Source organism: Eublepharis macularius, chromosome 5, assembly GCF_028583425.1.
Source record: "Eublepharis macularius isolate TG4126 chromosome 5, MPM_Emac_v1.0, whole genome shotgun sequence".
In the NCBI taxonomy this organism is placed as follows: Eukaryota; Metazoa; Chordata; class Lepidosauria; order Squamata; family Eublepharidae; genus Eublepharis; species Eublepharis macularius.
In genome coordinates, this window is record NC_072794.1 from 173,175,180 (window position 1) to 173,199,029 (window position 23,850).

At 49.7% G+C, this 23,850-nt stretch overlaps 1 protein-coding gene across 5 annotated transcripts in view; it reads right to left on the minus strand.

Annotated features, from left to right (window-relative positions):
- Positions 1 to 1,651: 1,651 nt before the first annotated feature.
- Positions 1,652 to 23,850, minus strand: part of RPRD1B (regulation of nuclear pre-mRNA domain containing 1B) — a 41,109-nt gene continuing 18,910 nt past the window's right edge. For 2 of the 5 annotated variants that reach the window (XM_054981087.1, XM_054981086.1), the window contains exons 4-7: positions 22,618 to 22,730; positions 17,073 to 17,199; positions 15,635 to 15,810; positions 1,652 to 3,697 (exon numbers count right to left, since the gene is read on the minus strand). In XM_054981087.1, the coding sequence (XP_054837062.1) occupies positions 3,548 to 3,697; positions 15,635 to 15,810; positions 17,073 to 17,199; positions 22,618 to 22,730 (566 nt within the window). In that variant the 3' untranslated portion in view covers positions 1,652 to 3,547. Of the gene's footprint in view, positions 3,698 to 7,379; positions 7,587 to 9,233; positions 9,286 to 15,589; positions 15,811 to 17,072; positions 17,200 to 22,617; positions 22,731 to 23,850 lie in introns of all 5 variants that reach the window. The other 3 variants (XR_008597079.1, XM_054981090.1, XM_054981089.1) reach the window with 3 other exon arrangements.

Sequence of the window (23,850 nt, forward strand, 5' to 3'; positions counted from 1 at the left end):
GAAGAGACTTTCACAAATATTGACCTGTTAACATTTCTGATGCTGTAGCAATTAAGAGATCCAGAGGGGTTAGCCGTGTTAGTCTGTAGTAGCAAAATAGTAGAGTCCAGTAGCACCTTTAGGACTAACCAACTTTATCGTAGCCTAAGCTTTCGAGAACTACAGCTCTCTTCATCAGATCAGCATCTGACGAAGAGAGCTGTGGCTCTCGAAAGCTTAGGCTACAATAAAGTTGGCTAGTCTTAAAGGTGCTACTGGATTCTTTGCTATGTAGCAATTAAGACTCACACAGTTGTAAGGTGCCCAAATACCATCTACGCTCTCACTAGCAGTGAAGCTGAAACAGCAAAATACACACCCTGACCCCACCAACCCCAGACAGCAGAACGGAAATGTTACACTAAACCGTTACTGGATCAGCTTTCCGTAGCCAAAGCCCACTTTGTCAGGTACACGGAGTGTCATGTTCAGTTGGCAGAGATTTATGGTGAGGGCCCACAAATGGCAAAAGGGCAGGGTATTACAAAGAGACCCAGAAGGCACATTTCCTAGGAGAAGGCACATGATAATCACACTGCAGAGCACTGGTGAAAATGAGAGCCAGGCAGGACCTTCCCCAACCACTGACAATTTGGCAACACAGGGCAAACCTCCGCTAACCGATGAACCGTGGAGAAGGGCCCACACCCGCAGACTCGCAACCTTTTTGTTTCTGGGCTTTTGTTCACCTGTGGACTGCAATGGAATGTGCTACACCTCTGGGAAGCTGGGGCCTCCTGGACTTTTGGCAGAACCTCTCTCTCGCCCTCCCATGGGTGATGGTGGCATTTGGTATAAATCTCTCTGCCAACTGATGCTTTCAGGTGTGTAGCTGTGTTGGTCTGCAGTAGAACAGCAGGATTTGAGTCCAGGGGCACCTCAGAGACCAGGGTAGGAGCTTTCGAGAGTCAGAGCTCCCTTCTCATCCAACTGAATATACAGTACGCCTGATGAAGGGGGTACTGGCTCATGAAAGCCTCTGCCAAACTATGTTAGTTGCAGAAGACTAACCGCAGCCGACTACCACCCCTACAGTATTTGATAGCTTACCTTTAAGAACTGATCACTCCGTGGGGAAAACACCATCCATACACAGGTGGCCATTTACAAGATACTATTTGCAGTATGTCAAATAAATCGGAAAGTTCTACACTTAGCCAACTGTGACGAAGAAAGTCCAGCAAATTACTCAATCCCAGAGGCACCCCGCTGCTCGGGCAAAGGACACGCCCTCGGACAAGTGGGGATATCGAGGTGTCCTTCAACAGTTTGAATGCCATGCGCAAGACCCGCAGATAACGATAGAAGGTGACCCACTGCTGCCCAACACTGTTCTGGGCTCTGCTCTCAGTGCGGAGACTCTGCCCCGCAGGACAGCCCCCTCTTCCCCCCAGCACCAGAGGCAGGGCGCTTCTCGACAGCAGTTGCTGGGGGGACACAGGCAGGAGGCTGCTCGGCGGCTACCCTGCTTGTGGGCCTCCTAGAGGCAGCTGGCCGGTCACTCGAGCAAGCAGGGTGCTGGGACTGGGCGGGCCTTTGGCCTGACCCCGCATGGCTCAAAAGAGGAGACTGGAGGGCCCTGCTGCCTTTCAATAAAGAGCCACGCAGCCACTGAATGACACCCTCTTTATTCAAAAATATATTTATGAGACATTTCAGAATATACTGCTGCTTAAATGGCAGCCTATACCTCTAAGTTTAATTCTAAATCACTTCATATATAGATTTAAGAAAACGCTTTGATCTTGAAAGGATACCCGCCCCCACCGACTGCGAAGGTGCCCCGACAGACTCCTGAGCCTCCCTGATCTTGCAAGTCAAATTAAATCCATATACTTTCAGTTATATTAAAATAAAGCATAAAAATATTGTGCAGGGGGGAAAGAACCCAAGTCATTTCTATTTCTTTAGACCCAGAAGGTGGTACTCACAGCAAAGCCACTCAAATAATCAATCTGAGATGCTCAGACTGGTTTCTTTGCCCTAAAGGTACTTTGTTTCCAACTAGAAATGAGGCCAATTCATGAAGTCCCTTTTAACAGGCAACCCAGATGCAGGGGGGGGGGGGCTGGCCTGGGGCCTGCATGCAGCAAAACGGCCTCACGAAAGCCCCCCCCCCCTCCTGGTAACATTGTGATGCCACGTTCATGAAACCAACCTGGAACTTCTTCCAGCACCTCGTAAGTACTGGGCATGTGTGTGTTTGTGTACGCATGCACGCATGCTGCAAAGACTGACAGCCTCAGCAGGGAAGGAGGTTTTCAGTTTAAAACGCAACGTCTGAGCGCACCAAGCCTTGAGGGGCAACACACTGCCATGGCTGCCTTTGGCAAAACAAGGGCCAGACTGCAGGACACTTGCCGGCCCCATGAAGGAAAAGGCAGTCCCATCGAGGCGATCAAGGCTGGGAGAGGCCAATTGCCTCCTCTCAAACTGAAGGGCAAAGGATGCCAGGACCGCCCTGGTAACAGGTAGCCCACTAACAGCTTTTGATGGCGGGGGGGGAGAGGGGGGGGAGGTGGCTCTCCCCAAATAAACTAGTCCTAGCTTACATGAATGTGTATGTAGCATAATTATGCACTAGTATCACTGCAGGTTGGTGAAGGGAGAAGAACAGTCAGGGTGAACCAAGATGGATGGATGTAGATCAAAGATGGGCACTACTCATCTACCCCACGGGAAGTCTCCTCCACAACCTCTTGCTCAGGTGAGTGGGGCTACGATTTGAGGATTGTGGCCACACATAACAGCCTTCAAAGTTTAGCCCTTCTGCTAATGCTTACAGAGAAATTTAGACTGACAGTGTTTCAGAGAAGTGGTTTCTCTAGTGCTCAGACACACAACTGCAACTGATTCACATGGTGAGAAGAAAGAACTGTGGTGCCAACACAGACACAGACACAGGACAGCCTGCGCAACACTGCTTGGGGAGCAGCGCAAGCTCACGAGCAGCACTGCCAGGGGGAAGTGTGCATTCACCCAAAGGTCACGAGGACATGCTTCGGTCACTGGTGGCCCGCACACTGCAAAAAGACAGGTCACCTGTAAAGCAGCATCCTGAACAACTTGCGAAGCCCACCCAGAGATCAAGCTTGACACACAACAAACCAGTTCAGAAAACCACCCAATTCTTTTTATACAGGGGGGGCGGGGGGGGGGGGAGGCAAGCAGAAATCAACATTGTTTTTGCTGAAAACTCTCAGAAGTTGACACACACACATGATTTGCACAGTCTGCTGCAGAAACTGGAAGTGCTAAGGGGAACCAAAGACAACGTGAATGTTTGCCAAATACAAGTAAAGCTGTCCTCCTTTCAAAGGACTGGTAGCCGCACCCGCCCCATCAACATGAGAGGCAGCGTGCGCCGCGGAGAGGGCCAGAGGACGGTCTCTGTCACTTCCTTCCTATGTCGGCTTGCTGGGAGAATCTCCAGTCGTCATGTGAGTTCTGCTGACGTTAACTGGAAGGGGGGCAGGGAGGGGAGGGGATGCAGACCCCATGGCGGGTCCTAGTCAGTTGAGAACAGGTCCCCAGCAGACGGCAGAGGTGCCAATCCCCCGGTGACGTTGGGCAACAGCGACAGATCGGGAAGGCTCTGGATGTGGGATTTGAGCTCCTTGCGGACCTGAGTTACCCGAGCGAGCTTCTGCTTGTACTCCTGAAACAAACAAACAAACAAACAGAAGGGTTAGGAGGCGCTTCTTCCTCAGTCTCCCCATGGCTGCAGAGAGAGCCGGTTTACTGTGAGCACTACTCTCAAACCACCCTTTTAAGTGGCCATCCAGCATGAATGCCATTGTCAGTACAGACACGAGCTTCAATTCTACAACACTTGAACTGGATCCTCAGCACAAATGGTAAACGCCAGAGGGAGGCACGGATGCAGGCAGGGATAGACTGGAAGAGAGGAGGACAGAAGCAGCTTGGAAATAACAGGGGTCCCAAAAGAGGGCGTTTCTTCACTACACTAGCGACAAAGCCCATTGTGGGGGTGGGGGGGATACAACGGGCTCTAGAAGGAGCAGGGCAGGCGGGCCAGGCATTGCCTCCTCTGCGGCACTCTGATTTGGTTGGGGGGAGGGCAAGGTGGCCAGGCCTGGCATTGCCCCCTCCCCAGCACCGTGAGGGGGGCAGCAGGCGCCATGGTGGGCACCCGTGACTGGAAGCAGCTCGTTCCAACCCCACTGGCACTGGATCGGGCTGCTGCAGGCAGGAAACGCCTCCAGGGAAGGGGGGGGGCAAAAGTTGCCCTGATGGGCTCCTGTGCCCAGCAGCAGCCCATTCTGGCCCTGTTGGTGCTGGATCAGGGCCCTGCAGGCATGGAGTGCCATTGGGAGGGGGCTCCTGGCAGGCTCCTGCGTCCAATAGTGGCCCATTCTGGCCCCACTGGGGTCAGAACATGCTGCTGCCGGGGCCACTGCAAATGGGGAGTGTCCCCGGGGGGCGGCAACATGAGCCCCGGCGGACTCCTGCACCTGACAACATCTTGTTCCAGCCCTGTTGGCACTGGATCAGGCCGCTGTAGGTGAGGAGTGCCGCCAAGAGGAAGTGTCGGCAGGTGACCTGGCAGGCTCCTGCTGCCGGCAGTGGGCAGTTCCGGCCCTGTTGGGGTCAGAATGGACTGCTGCAGGCAGGGAATACTGCTGGGGGGGGGTATCAGGCACCCTGGTGGGCTCCTAAGCCCAGCAGCAGCCTGTTCTGGCTCCTCCTGAGGTAACAGAGGCCAGGTCTACTTGGCAAGCAAAGAACTAGAAGGTAGATCGGACCTCTGGGTTTACAGAGGCCAGGTGTACCAGCTCAGCAAAGGAATAGGAGGTAGACCTAGCCTCCACCGGACTGGCAAGGCTATGGGCAGTAGACTTGGCCTCCAGGAGTATGAAAGCCAGGCCTACCCTGTCAGCAAATCCATGATGAGTAGACCTGGTCTCCATAGGTCCAGAGGCCAGGTCTATTGAACCAGCCAAGGAAAGGAGGGAGACCTGGCCTCCAAGGGCTCGGAGGCCAGGTCTACCAGCTGGCAAAGGGATGGGCGACCTGGCCTCCGTTTCCAGTGGTGGGGGTGGGGTGGAGGAGGGGAGCAGGCAGCGGGGCGCTGCTGCGTCCAGTGCAGCCCCGTTCAGGGTCACGCCGGGCTGGAGGTACGGTCCCGTTTGGGGCCATGCTGGGCAGGCTGGGGAGCGCGCGAGCGGGGCGGCTCCAGCTCCTCCGCCCGGCAGCCACCCGGATCAGGCAGCTGCCAGCGGAAAGCGCACGAGGGGGGCAGCTCCGGTTCCTGCGCCCTGCAGTGACTTGTTCCGGCCCCATTGGCGGATGGAGCAACTCCCCTCTTCCCCCTCTAGGGGCGCACTAACGCGCCTGCTCTGGGGAATCTCTGTGAAACGCGCTTACTGAATTATGTTATGGGATGCCCAGGGGAGGAGAGCGAAGGATGGCATGACGTCCGTGGGGAGGAAGGAAAAGCAGGCTGGCTGGCCCTGAGATCTCCAGGTGGGCTCAGCACACCCCTGGCTTCCAAAGGCCCTTGCAGACCTTACACAGAGGACAATCCAGGCCTGCCACTCAACGAAAGTGTGCGCGCATTGCATTCAACAAAAAGAAATGCCCCCAACTTCAGCCACTGCCCAAGTGCTGCCCAGGTGAGTAGAAACTAATGGAGAAACTTAACTGGGCAAGACTCCCAACTTTTTTAGGCTTTCCACGTACCCACAAAACATCTGTTAAAAGACAATGTTCAGTCTAACACTGGCTTAAAGCGGATCCTGTCCTGAAGTATGAAACCAACCCAACAGCCAGGGAAGACTAAGACTTAAGGCTGCTGCGCAGTCTGTGCTATAATGGTCCAGACTGTGTGTGTAGGGGGGGAGCGGGGAACTGGCATAAGTCAAGGTATCCCTCTGCTCCCCCTCCCCAGCGCAGAAAGCTAGACTGTGCGGGAGAAAGCAAGGGAGATTCCGGCCCGCATCCAATTTGCATTTGACTGTCACCTCGCAAGGAGTCCACAAGTTTTCCACTCTCACCAGAAGCAAGCCTGATCCTCCCAGATCCCACTTCCCCTACAGTGATCTTGACTCTCCCTGTTTAGACACACTTTTACTTAACTGCTCCCTCTGCATTTCCCCCCAGTAATGCAATTTATCATTCTGGAGACTAAACAAACATAAACTTAGTTCTATCTGAAACATATGAAAATCACATCAAATTTAAGCACCCTCAGGCCCAAATGGACAAGGAAAATCCTTCGGAAGGGGCTGCGACTCAGCCTCCATCTACACGTTAAAGTCCTCATGTCTGTTGGAGAATCACCCTCCTGCCCTGTGGGGACTCAAAGCAGGCTATATTGTTCTCTGCTCCTCCGCTTCATCTTCTCAGCAGCCCTCCGAGGCAGGCGAGGCTGACAGCGTGTAACTGGCCCAAGGTCACCCAGTAAGCTTCCACTGCAGGGTGGGGATTTGAACCTGGGCCCCCCAGCCTGATGCTTTAACCACCACACTGGCTCTTGAAAAGAAGACGAGTGGGACAGAAACAGGCGTTCTATTCTCAACGTAAGACAATTAAGGCTTCTTCCACCGGAAAAAAATGGGGACAAGAGATGCACACCGTGCAAGGACGACTTAGTTTGGCTTTGCACTCACTAAGAACTTTGTCCATCTACATTTTGACCATGTTCTAGTTATCAGCTAAGGAGACCTACCCATTTATAAAATTCTTGACGGCTTTTCTTGTGAGAGAAGGCCTTAAAGCCACTTAGGTCAGCGGGGAAGATTGGCCCTCAGCAGGCGTGCTTTTCGGGACATGCCCAGAGAGGGAACAGAACCTGCAATTACAGGTTCCCACAAACAAGAGCGCTGGAAGGCTCCAGGCCTGCGACCAACCCACAGCACATTTTCCTCCCACCTTTCCTCCCGAAAGCTCCGGGTGGCGTGCGTTTGGCTCTCCCTTCTCACATTTTACCTTCACGACCTTCCAGGTTAAGGTGAAGTGCAGCTGACCCGGGATTGCCCAGCGACCTTTAGCAATGGATGTTTGAACCCAGGGCTGACTTCATTACGCTTCCCTCTTTCTTACACTGTTCGGGGAAGGGAAGCCGCACATACAGCACTTCCTACACAAGAATTCTAAAGGCAGAGAGGGTGGCAAGGAAACCCGAGGGCGGCTGGGTGACCGTTCCTTTCCCCAATTCACAGACAGGTACAGCCCTCCCAGTCCTTCGTAGATCACAACCTTCCAAGTCTTCTCAGGTGCCATCCAGCTCTGCCAATCTACTCCAAACCCGAATAACCATTTCACCACTGGTGCACCGGAAACACACAGCAGCAAACGCCACGGGACAAGTAACTTACACCCTGGTAGGAAGAGCAACCAGCAGCTGAACAGTTTATGGGCAAGCACTCCTAGCTTGCCTTGGGATGGGATGGACAGAAAAGGTGGTTTTTTTCTTGAGCTCCAGCTCTACTTGCGGACAGGAGGCCAACACAGATGAAGGTACAGATAGCTGACTGTCAAGAAGTAGCTGCCTAGAAAAAGGACAGGTGCTGATGGATGCTGTTCTGGGAGGGTGGGAGGAGAAAAGAAGAAGAAGAGTTAGAGGCCTTGCTCTCCCTTGCCCAAGAATGCAGGGCCTAGCAACGGGGGAGGCAGGGATGGTGGATCCTTTCCCCGGTCTCAGGGAAGATAAGCCAGGCAGACAGGCCAAAAAAGGGAGCCCGTAAAGGCTGGGGAAGGCACATTCCTAGCAGGAGGTGGTTGGGCTCCTTTTCTCTCTGGGCAGCTGCCTCTTTTCATCCCACCTGGGAGGAGACTGCAGAACAGTCCGTTCAACGCAGGGGACGAGGGTGGTTCTTTCTAGAACAGTCAGAACAGAAACTTCATTCTCAAAGCAGGAGGAGTCCCATTTGAAGTACCTCCTTGTATCAGCACCGGCAGGAGGATCTAAGAAAACATTCTCCTCCACCACCCCTATTCTAGGAACACCCTTGAGAACAAGGCAGGGAGAACAGCAGTGGCCCGACTCCTTAAAACAGGCTAATTCGTTCTAGAAACATTTTTGAAAAATCCTAGATTAGAACACCTCTGGAATTTCGAGGAAACCCAGGCTGACAACAAGACAAGGCCATCGTATAAGAAGCCAAGACCATTCGCAAGTAATTTTAAAAGGGGGAAAGCATTTGAACATATAACCTTAATTGCTCTGTTTAGCTCAATTTAAGATGAATTATAAAATGGCAAGACTTCTGTGCTCAAGCCAACGATCAGCGGATGCCTGGGACACACAGCAGACGTATGGGAATCTGAGACCCAGTGTCCCTCATAGCCTGGGGGGACCCTCTTTCTTTCACCCCCCCCCTTTTCCGGCAATTAAAGTGGTGGTTTCAACAGGGGATTCCAGCCCAGTCAAGAGGAGCACAGGCTAAAGAAAGATCTTCAGCTCCTGTAGGGCTTCTAAATCAAAAAGAGTCCAGTAGCACCTTTAAGACTAACCAATTTTATTTTAGCATAAGCTTTCGAGAATCAAGTTCTCTTCTTCAGATGCCTGATACAGAGTCTCTGTATCAGGCATCTGAAGAAGAGAACTTGATTCTCGAAAGCTTATGCTAAAATAAAATTGGTTAGTCTTAAAGGTGCTACTGGACTCTTTTTGATTTTGCTACCACAGACTAACACGGCTAACTTCTCTGCATGTAGGGCTTCTGGCAGTGCTGAGCTCACTGTGGGACCTAGAAGCGTTCTGGATCCACTTTAGGCAGATGTCTGGTGAGGGACAGTGTACCTGCCCCAATACCAGTCACTTTCCAGAATTGCATCATGACAATTTCCTAGGGTCAAGAAGAGAGACTACATTTGGAGTTCCTTTGTACAGCTACCATTACCCAAGTTCATGACAGAGCTGAAAAAGCCCTCGGGGGAGACCAATTAAGACGAGGGAGGAGGCACAGGGTGAGGGAACTGGGTGAGGGAACTGGGTGCAGCAGAAATAGAAGGTGCCTGGCCAACTATTCAGGATTTTAGGTAGGGAACACTGAGCAGTAACAGGATGAAAGTAGACTTAAGACAACTGAAAAAGTGAAGTATACACAAGAGAACAACGAACACCTCCCAGGACTAAAATAATTTGGGAGGATACTTGAAAGGAATCAATTATGCAGATATAGATCTGGAAACTGAAATGAATTAAAAGTTGCAAAAATCAGTATTACCTCACATTGGAAAAAATTAGAACCATCACATGTCTCAGAAGATCTGGTCCATCTAAATTAAGAGAAATGGAGTTTGTCAAAAAATGGACCCCATTTATAATGCTTTGGATCTACTATGTTCCAAGATAATGGTCGTCCTTATGCATTGCTGTCATATAGTGTAATTGTTTTAAGCAAGTGCTGTTTTTAATCCAATGCCAATGTTTTCAATCAAGGGTCATGCTTTCTGCAAATAAACCAAGGTGGTTTTGAACGGTTGCTTGAATCTGGTATAAGGGGGGCAATATTTCTCAGTAACTGACAGCTTCTCTGTTCTTTTTCTCCCCTGGAAAGCTTAACGGCAAACAAGCCACTAGTAACGGGGTGGGGTGGGGGGAGGATGTTTGCTGAAGGTCACTATATTAACTGCTCTAAGTGGGACATTCAACAGCTGCCCTCTAAGGGAGAGCTGGGACCGTTTCCAAAAGAATCCTTTCACACAGATTCTCACTAGAGGAAAATGAATCAAGAGACCCGAAGTTATACAAAAATGGCCTAGTTTTCAAGTTATAGCCTCCCAGACTTCAGCCCCCTCAAAAGAAGAAATGGTTGATACAAGAACTCGGGGGGGGGGTACACTACAAGGCAGGGAAGGTGCCGCCCAGGGCCAATGCAGACCGTTAAATGCTTAGCAACCGGTCAGAAGAACGGCACCGCTAGGCTGCAGCAACGGCTAGAGGGACAAAGAGTGAAATAAAATCATTAAAGAGCTTCAGAGCCAACTACGATTATCAGCAGTGCAGAAGGAAAGCAGACCACATCTGGGGGCTCCAAGCTGGACACACATCTGTTCTTCTGGTTTCCAGCATTCAACACAGCCTTCAAAAGCAGCCCCAAATCCACATGTGGCTCTAAATCCCACCCCCCAAATCCGCCCACTTCTGGACCCCCAGATGGCAAGGGCAGGAGAGAAAGGGAAGGTTAGCCAAGGTGTTTCAAATCCACCAGAGAGGAGAGATTCTGCAACAGAGAAAACCAACAAGGAGGGCTGCACGAAAGGCAACGGGGGTTTCCCGCTATTTCGCACCATGGCTGCTCTGCTGTAGATCACAGCCCTTCCAGCCGGACACGCTTGGCTAAAACACGCTCAGGGGCTACACCCAGATGCCTGCTTTGGACCGGCAGCATCTGGTTGGTCCATTTGCTCCTTAAAGGAACAAGACTGCAGCTGGGCTTCAGGAGGATGCGGGCAAAGAGCAGAGACCGCGCAGTACGGCTGCCCTTCCCAAGCCCCCTGGATGCCCAGACTAATAATGGCCGAGCAGGTGGATCTGGCAGCTGCAGAAAAGGGACCTCTTTAGACTCAGGGGCGCCACTTTCTAAACAGGGGGATTCACGCCCTTCAGACCAAAAGGAACACAGTACGAAAATCTGGAGGGAAGCATAAAGCTGAGGGAGGAAAATTTCAGGGGCAAACAAGTGGCTCCTCTGTCCCTGCAGTCCTCTGTGTGGGTGCCCCTAGTTTCACAGCAACAAACGGAGACGAAGCTCGAGATTGCTGCCCCAGCCCAGTCCTTTTGCTCCATGTTCTCAGAGCGACCACCACGGCAAGCTTACGCAGGAGTTGGTCTCTTCACTTGCTTGAAATCTGTGCCAAGTCTCAAGTACCATTCTCTAACGCAGCCGGCACACAGTGTACGAGCACTTACTGAGGCCTGTAGCATAATCTAGATTTATACACACAACCCCCACCCCCCACCCCGCCAGCTGTACAAGAACAGCCAAGGTCAGTGGTGCATAAATGACTGCTGGACTGGGGAGCGGGGGAATCAAAATGGCTCCCAACAAAGGGGCACAAGAAGGTCCTGCCAGTCAGGCGGGCATACAAAAGATCACTTTTGTTTGGAAAGTGGCCCAGGAATAAGACAAAGTCCTGCTTCGGTGATGCTGGCAGTTCTGGACGCTGTCTGGCACGGGTGTGGCCAGCGGCGATGCTCCAGGCTGCCGCCCGTGGTCCACTGCTGCCATGGCCTATTTCAAATGTTCCCAGAAAGTCAAAGGGTGGCCCCTTGGATACATGGCTTCAAAAGGAGATTGAGCCACTTCATCCAAGAGACATCTGTCAATGCTAGAAGCTGCAATGGCTGAAAAATGTCCCTGTAGATTCAGAGGCTGCATGCCACTGAATCCCAGAATGCCACGGGGCAACCTGAAAAACACACACCCCTGCTGCAGCAGCCCCTGTAAACATAAGCAACCCAGACTTAGGGGTCTGCCTGTGTGTGAAGGCCGTGTGTGCTGCTGGTGCAAAACCAAACTAAATCCAAATGGAGACTTATGCCAGACCCTGCTCGGGCCTCCCTCCTCCAAGGACAAGAAGTTCTCACAGTGCCAGGCCAGAGCACCTGAACCTCACAGGTCAGCTGTTGCATCTGTGCCAAAGTCCCTGTTCTCATCAGGTCTCCTCCCCCCAATCAGAAGGCACGCCTGTATTACAAAAGCAAATTTGGAAAACGCTCCATTTTTCATCAGCGAGCAACTGCAATTCTAACTGCTTTGGCCCACAAGCTAAATCATTATAAGTTTACTAAGAGGGCAACATGGGGAAGATAAGGGTATGATTGTAGACCAGGATTCGAATGCATTTTGTATTTTTCACTTTCGTTAATTTGAAAATTAATCTATCAGCACATAGACTGATAAGAGGAGAAAGAAGAAATGGAAAGAGAACACAAGAAGCATGTAGGATGACAACAGAGAGGGAAGAGAGCACATGCTAGAGAGCAGTGGAGGGGGGAAAAAGAGGTGGTTAACGTTGAAGGCCTGAAATAAGAAAGTTACAAGCAGTAGCAGAGATATTCCTTCTGTGGCTGAATCAAAGACAGGAAGAAAAACGGCCCTCGGAACAATCTGGGTGTCTTTGGATGGGGTCCATGAGGCTGGCTCTCAGGGATCCATGCTGCTAACAGTCTTTTGCCAATGCAAGAGCGACTCCAACTCAACAGAAGGCTCCTTAACCAGGAAAGCTCTGTCAGGGGCACAGATCCATGGGATCTAATACATTCTTTCCAGCTCTAAAAAAAATCCAAGTACTTTGTGAGGATAGATGTTACACTTGGCGGGGCGGGGGGGGGGCAGGGAGGGTGTTAAAGAGGAGAATGAAATTGAGAGGGCAGGTGGCCTTGCCTGGAGCAAGCTGGAGTCCAGCTCCCCTCCCTCAAGGTTTAACAAGCACTCCTGCTGAATGAAACATTTGCCACTGGGGAAAAAATCAAGGTTTCCAGAGCATCAAGGGGACTGTGGGAGGACAGCACTCCTAGTGACGTCATGAGATCTCACCAAGAGGAATTCTGGATTTGTGCCCAGCAACCGCCAACTGCTACATGGGGGATCTGGAGATGCAGCCGACCTGCCCCTGCCCTGAGCTGGGAGAAACGCTACTTAGGTCTCCTGCAACAGCAGGGCAGTGCCTACGTGCAAAGGCAGGAGGAGATGGAAAGGCCCTCCAGACCGAGAAAGAGGCCTTTTGCAAGCACATGGCCTTCCTCTGAGATGACTTCTTTCTCCGGGCCCCTCTCGGCAGAGAGCTGGCTAAACCAGAATAAACATTATGTGCTGTATCGGCCAGGCTCTCTGGACATATTTATGAACAGGATTCTTAACCGCAAAGAAGAGCAAACTATCAAAACAAAGGAAAATCCCGTTACTGGCCTGCTAAATGGACTCTATCCCTCTGCAAGGAAAGCTGGTCTGCACCCACGGGATAGAAGCTGCCCTTAAAAGGGAACAGCTAGGTCTAAGGAGTAAAAACTTAACCAAACAAAAAGCGACTAGGCTTGATAAAGGCAGCCTGCTCAGCACTTGCATAACATGCTAAATGGGATCAGGCAGACAAATTAAAAACCACAATGCATAAATTAAGCTCAATCCAAGTTTAGTTGAGGAGAGAATCAGGGAAGATGTTAAAGGCACAACTGAAATGGAAGGAAACTCATTAAAAAGATCAAAATGCAGCCTTAGGCAGCATTGCCTTTCCAAAAGATGCCACAGGGAAGATTTAGCCATTCAGTGAAACGGCAGTCCAGGCTTCAAGTCAGAAGCAACGCCAATGGGCCAAGGTGTGCATGGCAGAGTTCACATCTAATGCTACCTCTGAATAGCAAAAATGATGATCCCTGACTGTAAGAGCCCAGATTTTCTCTGGTACTTTATTTCCTACAGCCTCACTTGCTTCTCATACTTGCTGGCTGGCTGACTTAAAAACCTGGAAGACTCGTTCAGAAAAAACGCCCAGGGAACACCAAACTATGAGTTACATGTGGCAAACTGGGTAAGGCAAGAAGGCGCTATCAAATCTTAAATCAAGGTATGGTAGAAGTTCGCTGACAACTTCACACCTCTGGCTAGTAAAGCACAATAAAGCCTTCAGATAAAGCATGATGCGTACACATTTTAGTAACCCCCCCCCCAAGGAATGTGATTGAGCAGGTATTAGAACTTTACAGGCAGCTGTAATGGCACGTGCCAACTTTCGTGGCAACGGCACTATTGAAGAGATACAGTGTGAAGCTTTGTATCATCCCACTCCCCTTCCGGTGGGTTGTGCAGCCAGGAAGATGACAGCAGTTCAAGCGGCCACCACTCTTCAGTACTTTCCTCTAACAACATGTGTTTATGTGACAGATCACAGCACAAGCTCTCAGAGCCCTAGAGCAGGGCTATTTCAGGATTCCTTGAGCAACAGCCCGTGAGAAGCAAACCTTCATGGACAATATGGATTTACAGAATTTTCTGGCTGAAGGCTGACAGGCTCGAGAGACTGCTGACACAGTGTTTAGACAACCGCTGCGTTCATCCAGAAACTGGGATGAACTATTTTTTGCTACCCGAAAGGCGAAACATGCTTTGAAAATCTGGAGCACCCTGAAGACATACAGTTGCTTACCCTTATTTGATCACAGCACTGCAGGCATTGGCTTGGTTAGCTGAATAAACCCAGAGTTAGACTGGTAGACGGGAGGCAACTTTCTCTTCCCATGTCACTCTAGGAACTCATCTTGGCTTTAATAATGTCCTTTCTAATGGAGGCAAGTCGCTGTTTTTCCCAAGATCAGAACACAAAGCAAACTTGGCTGTCTTGTTTTACTGTCAAGCCCTGCCCCCCCCGACATTATGAAATGCTGCCACAGCCAGAACATTTTATTAGAAATCTATACAAAAAAACCTTCTCAACAGGGGGCCTGAAAATATCACTATACCAAGCATTTACCACCCTCCCAATTATGGGCTGAAGAAGTCAGTAAAACAGAATTTTGGAGGGGAGGGGAATAGAGAAAGGAAGATGGACAGAAGCTGTTCTTATTCTTATAAAAGCTTGGCATTTGCATGGATTAGATCCAGTGGAGGGCACCCTGCCGTATTCAGGGCTTGAGCGTGTTGGAGGGCCTCACTGGAGAGCCACTGAGGCGCTTCAAGCAAGGCCGCTTCCCACTCCCTCCCTCTTTTCGAGATGCCCAGTTACAGGGCTGCACCAGGCTCTGCCACGTCCCTGAGCTAAAGAGGCCTCTCCAGCGAAGCGAGAGGAGCTCACCCTGGCCTCGTGCAACTGCCCTTGCGTGGCAGCGAGGGCAGGAAGAGCTGTGGTCCAAGCGCTGAGCTGGCAAAGCGGAGCAGCCCCGTCTCAGCCTGCCTGGTGCCTGTGTAGGGAAAACTTGGGAGGATCTGGGCGTAAGAGCTGATTTGACAGCATTTCTGCACATAAATTACCTTGTCTGCCCTCTGACCGTCTGGGAAGGTGACAAATTCCAGCTCTCAACAAATTCCAGCTACTCAGGACCAGTTCTGAAAGCAATGCCTACAATTACAGCCCCCGAGGCAGTTGCTATGCAACTTGGGAAGCACGCTTACCAAGATTAAGCTCAAAGCAACATGCAGCTTTGCAGGGCAATGACAGCAGTCGCAGGAAAAGGAGCCCCTCTGGCCCAACCTGAAAAGGAGCCCCTCTGGCCCAACCTGAAAAGGAGCCCCTCTGGCCCAACCTGCCCAAGCACTGCTCTGCCCTGCTAAAGAAGGACTGCACATAATGCACCTGGATATCCTGCAGAGCACAGGCAGCTCTGTCTCGTTGCCCAGACCACCCCATTCCCAGGGGCTTCAGAATGTGAACTGCATTTGTCATGACATCCAGTCCACCAAGCTGTAACCAGGAAAGGCGCCTTTACTCTTTGCCCCAATATGCAGAAAGGAGATGCTGAATTACAAAGAACTGCCAGGGCTCCAGCTAAACTGATAAGCAGGCAGCCCAAGAACAAGCGGGGAGTCAAGGAAGCAGAAGTTTGCATTCGGAAGAAGCTAAGGTTGACCTGAGAAGTTCACACCTTTCAGGAAGGACCGCTTTGGATACTCAGTTGAGCAAAACTCACTTCCAGCTTCTTCTCTTTCTCCGTCAGCACGTCCTTCTGATTCTGCGTGTACTCAATCAACATGCGTGCCAGCTGGCGCCGATCCTCCAGCTCTGCCGCCAGTCGCCCATTGTACTCCGCGAGCAGCAAACATGCCTCGTCCACTGTCTTTGAAAGGCGCTCCGCTGCCTCTTTGTCTGTGTGCAAAGGAGACAGAAAATGTACATCAGCACCATTCAGCGAACCTTTTCTCTTGTTGGCAAAAGGCAGCTTCCCAGCAGCCAACCTCTCAATCTATGGAAAACGCTAACCAAAGAGGTTTTGAATAACTCCAGCAAACGACTGCATAGTTTTTAAAACAGAGGCCTAAGACAAGGCACGCTTTCCACTACTACTGCTGTAGCTAACCTTCAGCTTTGTTCTGGAGAGTCAAACAATTAGGGGGCAATCTGGGAAGCAGGTAGGGACAGACCGTGTGAAAGCTGCCCAGGTGAAACCAGAGCTCCTCAGACGGATGCGCAAGGCCTCCGGCAGCAGCTTAAGGGAAGCCTCCTGGCCCTTTAGCCCTTTAGGTGACCCCCACTGAACGGGTACCTGCAAGGCTCCCCGCTTTGTTCACCTGCAACTGCTTCCACTTGCCTGCCATCACAGGGGCAAAACGAACAAGTCCGATTATCTGAATTTCTCATTTGAACCTCCTGGGGCCATCGTGGCCTGATGCCACATGGAGGTTTTTCTCCATTCCAGAAACTCTAGACATGCATTTTTGTTTTTTTGGTTTCTACAATGTCATCCTCCATTCCTCCACAAATTGTGAGCAGCCCCCCCCCCCCAAAAATAGCTCATTTTTAAAAAAAAAAAATCTGAGAGGTGAAAAAAATATCTTTCCCAGCATGGTGTTGTTGAGATAGATTTGACAGAATATGATTTTAGAAGGTGAAAATTAATCACTGAGAGGAACAACAGTTGGCAGTGGTACATATTTAAAAGTTCAAACTGAAAAGTGATGGATGTGCGTCTGGGGTGGGAGGGGAACCGTCGACACACAGAGGCAGCGATCCATTTTTATGAAGAGCACCTGAAGCGCTGCGTGTTCTGTGCGTCATCAGGCTGCTTCCGACTTACGGGGACCCTGCGAGCGAACGAACTCTAAAACCAACTCTCGTTCACAGCTTTGCTTAGGTCTTACAAACTGAACCCTGACTGTTACCACCCCATCAACATCTATGCTTCAAAAGATGACAGCTGGGGCTGGATTGCTAGGCGGTATCTAAGCCATATTGTGGCAAAGAGTGGAAGAAACCTCAAGGGGAGAAAAGGGCTGAATTGCCCTGAGTCCCCTGGAAGGGAGGTGAGGGCTTAAAGCCACACTTGATCAAACTAAGCTAAACCTGTACACTCCGTTCCCTGAACAGAAGAGAGGCTCATGTCACTCAGTGCTGGTGCTTCAGATTCTTACCTGTAATCTTCTCTAGCAGGGACACGTCCTGAACCTCTTGGGGAAGAGAGGCGATTTTCTGCCGCACTGTGGCATCTCCCGATGCTGCATTTTCCAGATCTTGCAGTGCTTTGATCAAGTCTTCAGTCTGCACAGCAGAGAGATAAAAGACAGCACTGACCAACTGCTTCCTAATGTTACAGCTACCACGGTCCTGCCATATACATAGGCACAGCCATATCCAAGTACCTCATTTCTGATGCTCAGTTCTACGAGTCCTAGGAAGTGGAGTTCAAAAGATGTTCCCCACCTTTTCCGAAGACTCAAAAATCTCCTTCCAATGCTGTGGGCAACTCTTTCCCAGAGAAGTCTCCATCCCTAGCCCGCACTTTCAGAGATATATTACATGGAGCTAAGAGTTACTTTTCAATAGCATGCCTGTCTACCTTAAGGCAGGGTGAATGCTTGAACAGGAGGACAGCTGCAGTCATTTCTGAGGTGGACATCAGAGCCAGCCAAAAACGCTTTGCTGCCTCAAGGAACCTACAGCTTCTCACATCACATGTTGCACCATATGCACCAAGCAGACAGCTACCTCTTGACCAAACAAGAGTATTCACACATGCTTGCAACAAGTTGCCTGCAGCTCTGCTCCATGGGGCTGCCAGCTCAAAGTCTGCTGCCTGCAGCTCCTATCCAGGGGATAAAGATAGTTGTGTCCATAACAGATTTCGTTCCCTTTCCATTCCTGCCTCCTCCCCGCAGCCAGTCCTAGACTATTTTGCAAGCTATTTTTATGTATCTTGTTAAGTGAGGACCTGTACTTTGGTTATAAAGTGAGTCAAGTGCAAGGAAACAGAAACAGACTGGGCATCTGGACCTGGTCCAATGAAGGTAGAGACGTTTCAGGTATGTGCACCATTTAGCCATCTGTTTTTATCTGTTCTTCTTCGAAGGAATTCTGGGCAGCAGACATGGAGCTTTCCCCCTGGCCTGTCCTCGCAGCATCCCTGCGAAGTAGGCTAGGCTGAGAGAGTAAACCCAAAAGCTCTCCCCTAGGCTGAGCGAGTGGCTAGCCCTGGTGGAGTTTCACTGCAGAGCGGGAACTTGAACCCGAGTCTCGCAGGTTCTGGCCTGACAGTTTAACTACTGCAACAAAGCAACACAAAAGATTTTTGACTTTTGAAGACTGACTTCAAAATGTTCAGAAATGGCTCACTGGTCAGCCAGGAAGCAGCTGTAAAGAATGGAACATAGACCCATCCTGAGGAGCAGCCAATTATCCTTCCCCGCTCCCCGCCCCCGGCACCGAGACTCAAAGTTAGTTAAGGGGAGGGGCTCCAGAGTAGTGCAATTAAGACTTCTACTTGAATCTACTGAAGACATTTATAATTTTACAAAGGTATGAGTTCCCCTCACCAACGAGTTAATCACCGCTTCTCAGGCCCCAGCTAAACACATCCTCTATTTCAACAATAAGCAGCCCTTGCAAACCCTGTGCTACTGAGCAGGTTCTCTGGAGCACACTGCAGTTCAAGGGAGATGAGAGCACAGCACGCCCCTCGTCAGCTTTCAGTCGGCAATTTGAACTACACAGATGAGTACGAGGGAGAAGAAGAAAAGCCAGGAGGGGCGGAGGTCAGTTACTGCAACACTGGCCTCGTTGCAGCAGTCCTTCAAAGGCATCAGTGACTGAAGTAACCTAATAAAAACAGTTCTGTATGCCACTTTGCCTACAGCACATGCAGTGCTTGAAGCGGCCTACAAGAACAAAAACGTGCCCAAAATCCCAATTCCACAAAATAGCAACAACAATAGCTGAAAGCTTTTACTGGGAAAAAGTGGAACCCCCTTCAGTTTCATCTTGGCTCTACCTCTCTAAAAACACAAATACGTTTAATGAGCGGTGGTCTATATTTGTTAACTTTTGGCACGGCAAGTACAGGAAGGAGCTTGTCCCGATGTATCATAAAAGATTACTTTTCCTGTGGTTTCTTTGGCATTTTAGTTGAGGTACTGCATTCAGGGATGTTCTTATTTTTGTAGAAACAAAAAAAAAATCTCTGACACCTTAAGAGTTAAGACTGCCATAACCGTTTAACACTTAAGTCAGCTGCAAAAGGTTCCTGAACATGCCAAGTTTCCATCCACCGATGAACAACCAAAAGGACATGCTCGAGTTAGAAAAGATGCCAAAGAATGAAGAAATCATCAAACGGTTAGAGCACTTTCCTTCATAGAAAAGGATAATGGGATTTGGGACTTTCTGCTTAAAAAGAAGACAACTTTGAAAGCGGGATCATGGCCTGACAGAGGTTTACAGAATTATGTCCCGTGCGGCAAAACAGAATTTTTTCCCCTTTTCCATAATACTAAAAATAGTTAATGAAACTGAGGGCGAACAGATGCAGGACAGACAACATAAAGTACCTCTTTACCCATGCTATTCAGTATGTAATTGCCGATTTTATTTTTATGTTTGTAAGTGTTATTTATTGTGTTTTAAATTGTGTTTTTTATGATGCTGTGACCCGCCCTGAGCCCACTTGCGGGGAGGGTGGGATATACATCCAATAAAATAAATAAATAATTTATGGAATTTGCAGCAACAGAAAAGCTTTAGAAGGAGCCTGGGCAAGTTCACAGTGGAGAACTCTAGCAATGGCTATTGGCCATAATAGCTTAAATCACCTTGACTTTCAGAAGCAGTGTCTCTCTGAATACCAGATGGTTCCTGTGGCACCTATTTGGCCACAGATAGTACAAGATTCCAGACTAGTTGGATTCTGTCTAGCCTAGTAGAGCACCACATAGCAGTGATGTGGTTTTCTCAGAAAAATCTGAATTGTAAAATGTTCTGATGCCTTCAGTAGAGTCTGTTTAGCATGTTTACTTTGACTTCTATTTAATACAATTTAAGAAGTACCCACTGTTAATCATAGTAAGAAGTAAATCAAGTACAGCTTAAACGTTATATTAAAAGTTTTATGTGGAAATTAATGGCAATGTAGCATGCAGTCCCCTTACACTGCTTATTTTAAGACAGCAAAGGCACTGAAAACGGTGGGCGCACATCAGTTTTTAGCACCCCCGACACACTGCAGAAGGGGCTGGGCGCCCATGGATTTCAACATAATTTAACTCTTTTCCATAGAGGTGGCTGGGGCAACTCCGTTCAAGTGTCACTCTCAGGAGGATAATTTACATTACTTTGTTCGGTTGTTATTATTATGGTCACTACGATACTCCTTCCATCATGTGAAAGGAGGCACATAAGTATGCTTTCTATGTTTTACCAGCACAGCCAATGGGGTGAGTTAACAGCTTGATTTTTATTAGAACTGCACGTATTTGTAGCTTTGCTCTCCTCCCGCCCTGCCCCCCCCCCCAGCATTTACCATTTAATTAAAACATACAACAACCCTAAAGATAACCACCCAAAGGACATTAACAGCAGCGTAGGAACTGCCGGCCCTGCTTAATACTGCTCTGGGAACAGAATGCACTCATTGTTATTAATTTTATGGAACGATCAACCTTAAGAAATGGGAGACTCTCCACCCTACAACTCTGCCTCTAAGGAGAGAGGTCTTCACAACCTGAGAGAATCCCTCACTGCTTGCAAGAGGCCCTGCACGAGTCTCCCTCGAAGCGAAGGGAAGAAGCGCCAGGCTGCTCTGCTGCTGTCCAACGCAGGCAAGGCTTGCACAGGCATGCCAACCTGACGCCTGAAGCTCCCCCGTGACAATGAAGAACTCTCTAATAAGCAGATGCACTTCTGAACTTTAAGCAGGCCTGTCTGATCAAAGATGCCGCAGAAGGAATGAGCAGCATCGCGCACACACACACCAGAACTGTCCCCGGACGAGAGAGAGAGAGCACGGCCCTTTGCCTCGGTGCCTGAAAAGCTGCCGCCTGGCCTTGCCTGTTTCCAGCCTCCACTTCTACAAGCACACCCTAACCACTTGCGGCATTCCTCTAACTCTCCCCACTCCCTCAAAAACGCTCCCGTGCCAAGGGGTCAGACTGAGCTACCCCTGGCGTCGTCTGCAACCGAACTGTGTTACAAAACTCCACAAGATTTCTACCTCATCTTAAGCCTACCACAGTTTGAAGACCCTCCCCACAAAGTGTCAGCAGCAACTGTTGTGAAATGGAGTCGCCAATGAAGAGGAGGCCCCGCTCTTTTCAGAGATCTCCACCTCAGGGCACCTTCCTGGCAACCCTCCCCAACCATAAGAGCTTATAAAATACTTGCTCATTTGGAGAGATATGCCCATTCTCTATGTCATCTCAAACAAGGAATCCACTGGATCTTGATCTCATCCTGATTTAAGGTCTGAGCACAGAAGATACCGCAGAGGACAACTGGCTGCCACAGACCTTTGCTGGGAAAGGATGCAACGTTCAGCCCACCGGGATGGCGATGGGACAAACGCCTCCTTTTACCAAGGTGCAGAGGCACCAGAAACACTGAGCAGCCAGATCTCATGAGGAACTCCAGCAGTGTTGCAGCAGCAATATTGCTGTTGATCTAACTCAGAACTGCCAGGAGCTGCTGTAGCGTAGTAGTTAAGTGGCTGCGCTGCAAGTCAGCATTGTGCTGGTTGGAATCCCTCAACTGCCATGAGCTCAGTGGGTGGCCTTGAGTAAGCCTCTCTGCTAGAGCTGTATCGTGTGTAATGAGGACACTGGCTTTGTTCACCACTCTGCATGGGCACTCATTTGTCCAGAAGAGCAGCATATAAACACTTATTATGATGCTATTAGAATTCCACTAAACCTTCAGCCCTTCTCTGCCCCCTGCTTCCCGGAAGTCCCCAAACAGATCCCTGCTGCTTACTAACTTGGATTAAATCCCAGCCTTTCAGACCTGCGACTGGACCTTCTGGGCCCTGATTAACCCTCTGCTGTCCAGCTCCATGAGGGACGCCTAACAGGACAGTCCCTACAAGTTGTAGGGACAAATACGTTGTAGTGACATACGCTGTAAACCGCTCTGAGTGGGTGTTAAGTCATCCTGAAGGGCGGTATACAAATCGAATGTTGTTATTAATGTTATTATTACCTCCACTCTTTATTAAACACACTCCATTGCGGGTGGAGCGATCAGGCAAACTGTGTAGCCCAGAGACAGAGGCATCTGCTCTGCTAAAACTCACACCCTTGTGCCAACAAGCCACTTTTCAATCACACTGCTTTACAGAAGCATCTTTACTTTGGCCCAAACAGCAGACAGCTAATGTGCTTGACATGGCACCAGACTGAAGGTTATGGAACTTTCTGGACCTACCTACTAGTTATAGAAACCCAAGTGTACCATGCAGAGTGCAATATACAATCCAGCAATTTATTTTATTTTGGGCATGGACATTTTATGGAATAAAATTTGTTCTGTGTCCCTTTTAACCATGTTTCTGATTCTTCATCAGTTTCTGACGGTGTTAAGGAAATGGAATTGCAAGGGCACTGCAATGTTGCACTTGGTTAAGGGCTCCACCTGGTGGCGACATCTTTCCAAGCGAGAGTCCTTGTACGTCTCCCATCCTTGCCCTTCCAGACATACCAGAAGGGGCCCAGCGCTGGCATCCTGAGGGGAGTAGCTCCCTGGGTAATCATCATCTTCTTCCTCTTGTATCTGCTGAAATGTCCGCTTCAAGGACTTCTTCTCCTCTGTAACTGAAAAGAGAGACATCTATTCAAACTGAGACGAGTGACGTTTTCCTGCCACCACCTTCTGGGGAACTGAAGGAGTCAGGCACGGTTCCATCTTCTGTGCAAGGCACAGGCCTCTGTGAGCAGGTTTGCATTTTTTCCTCTTTAGATGAGCCCTCCAAAGATTTATACTAAGCCACTTTCATGTACCTGAATCCAGGGAGATACAAAGCTGCCTCTGAGCTTTTTGAAAAGGACGAAGGAAACCTGAGCTGGAGGAAGCTCCGTAACTCTTATCAGTTCTGCACTGACAAAAAACTACATCCAGTGTTTGTAGTTAAAGGAATAAAGGGCGACCGTTGGATTTCACCTCTTTTAATGTGCTCCAGTTAATCATTCTCAGGGGCAGATTCTTCCCAATCTGATGCTAGATAGTGACCCAAATATAACCTTGTAGGTTTCTATGTTTCTGTCTAGCATATTTTCCTTTAGAAATTAATTTATTATTCTATTAGTTATTGCTCAAGATCATTTGATCATACGAGTTCTGCAAAGGAAAGGAAGGCAGGAGCAAAGGGTCTGCTGCCAAGCACCTCAACACAAGGCACCACCCATTTCTCGTAACAGCTTCAGCGCCACAAAACGGCTGTCCCTCCAGGTGGCCACTGGAGTCCTGCCCCACAACTCTTCTTCGTTTCAACAGGGTCTGAGCAGTTAACGTTTCTGGCAAGAGGCAGCCAGGCTGAGCTTCACCTCCTGCATCTCGGCTGCTGAGAGAGCATTTGGAAGGAAGCTCAAGGTGGGAGCAAGTCCATTTAGCACGCTGCCAGCCCACTGAGACATCCAAAGCGTCACGAGTCCAAGACAACACAGCCTCCTCTGCTCAGGAAGACTTCTTGGCTCATGAGTCTCCCGCACAGGCACGCTCAAGGGCTTGCTACACTTCACCCCCGCCACCGCCAGCGTGAACCCATGCAGCTACACGCCATTACTGGCCTTCTCCATCACTACCCCAAGGAGGATGTCTCTGGAGAGATGGCATATAAGTTTTCTACATAAGGACTCTCCTCATTAACTTCATACGGATCAATGCTCTTGCTACCTCACACACTTCCCTGAGGAACGAAGAGTCCCACTCTTCTTG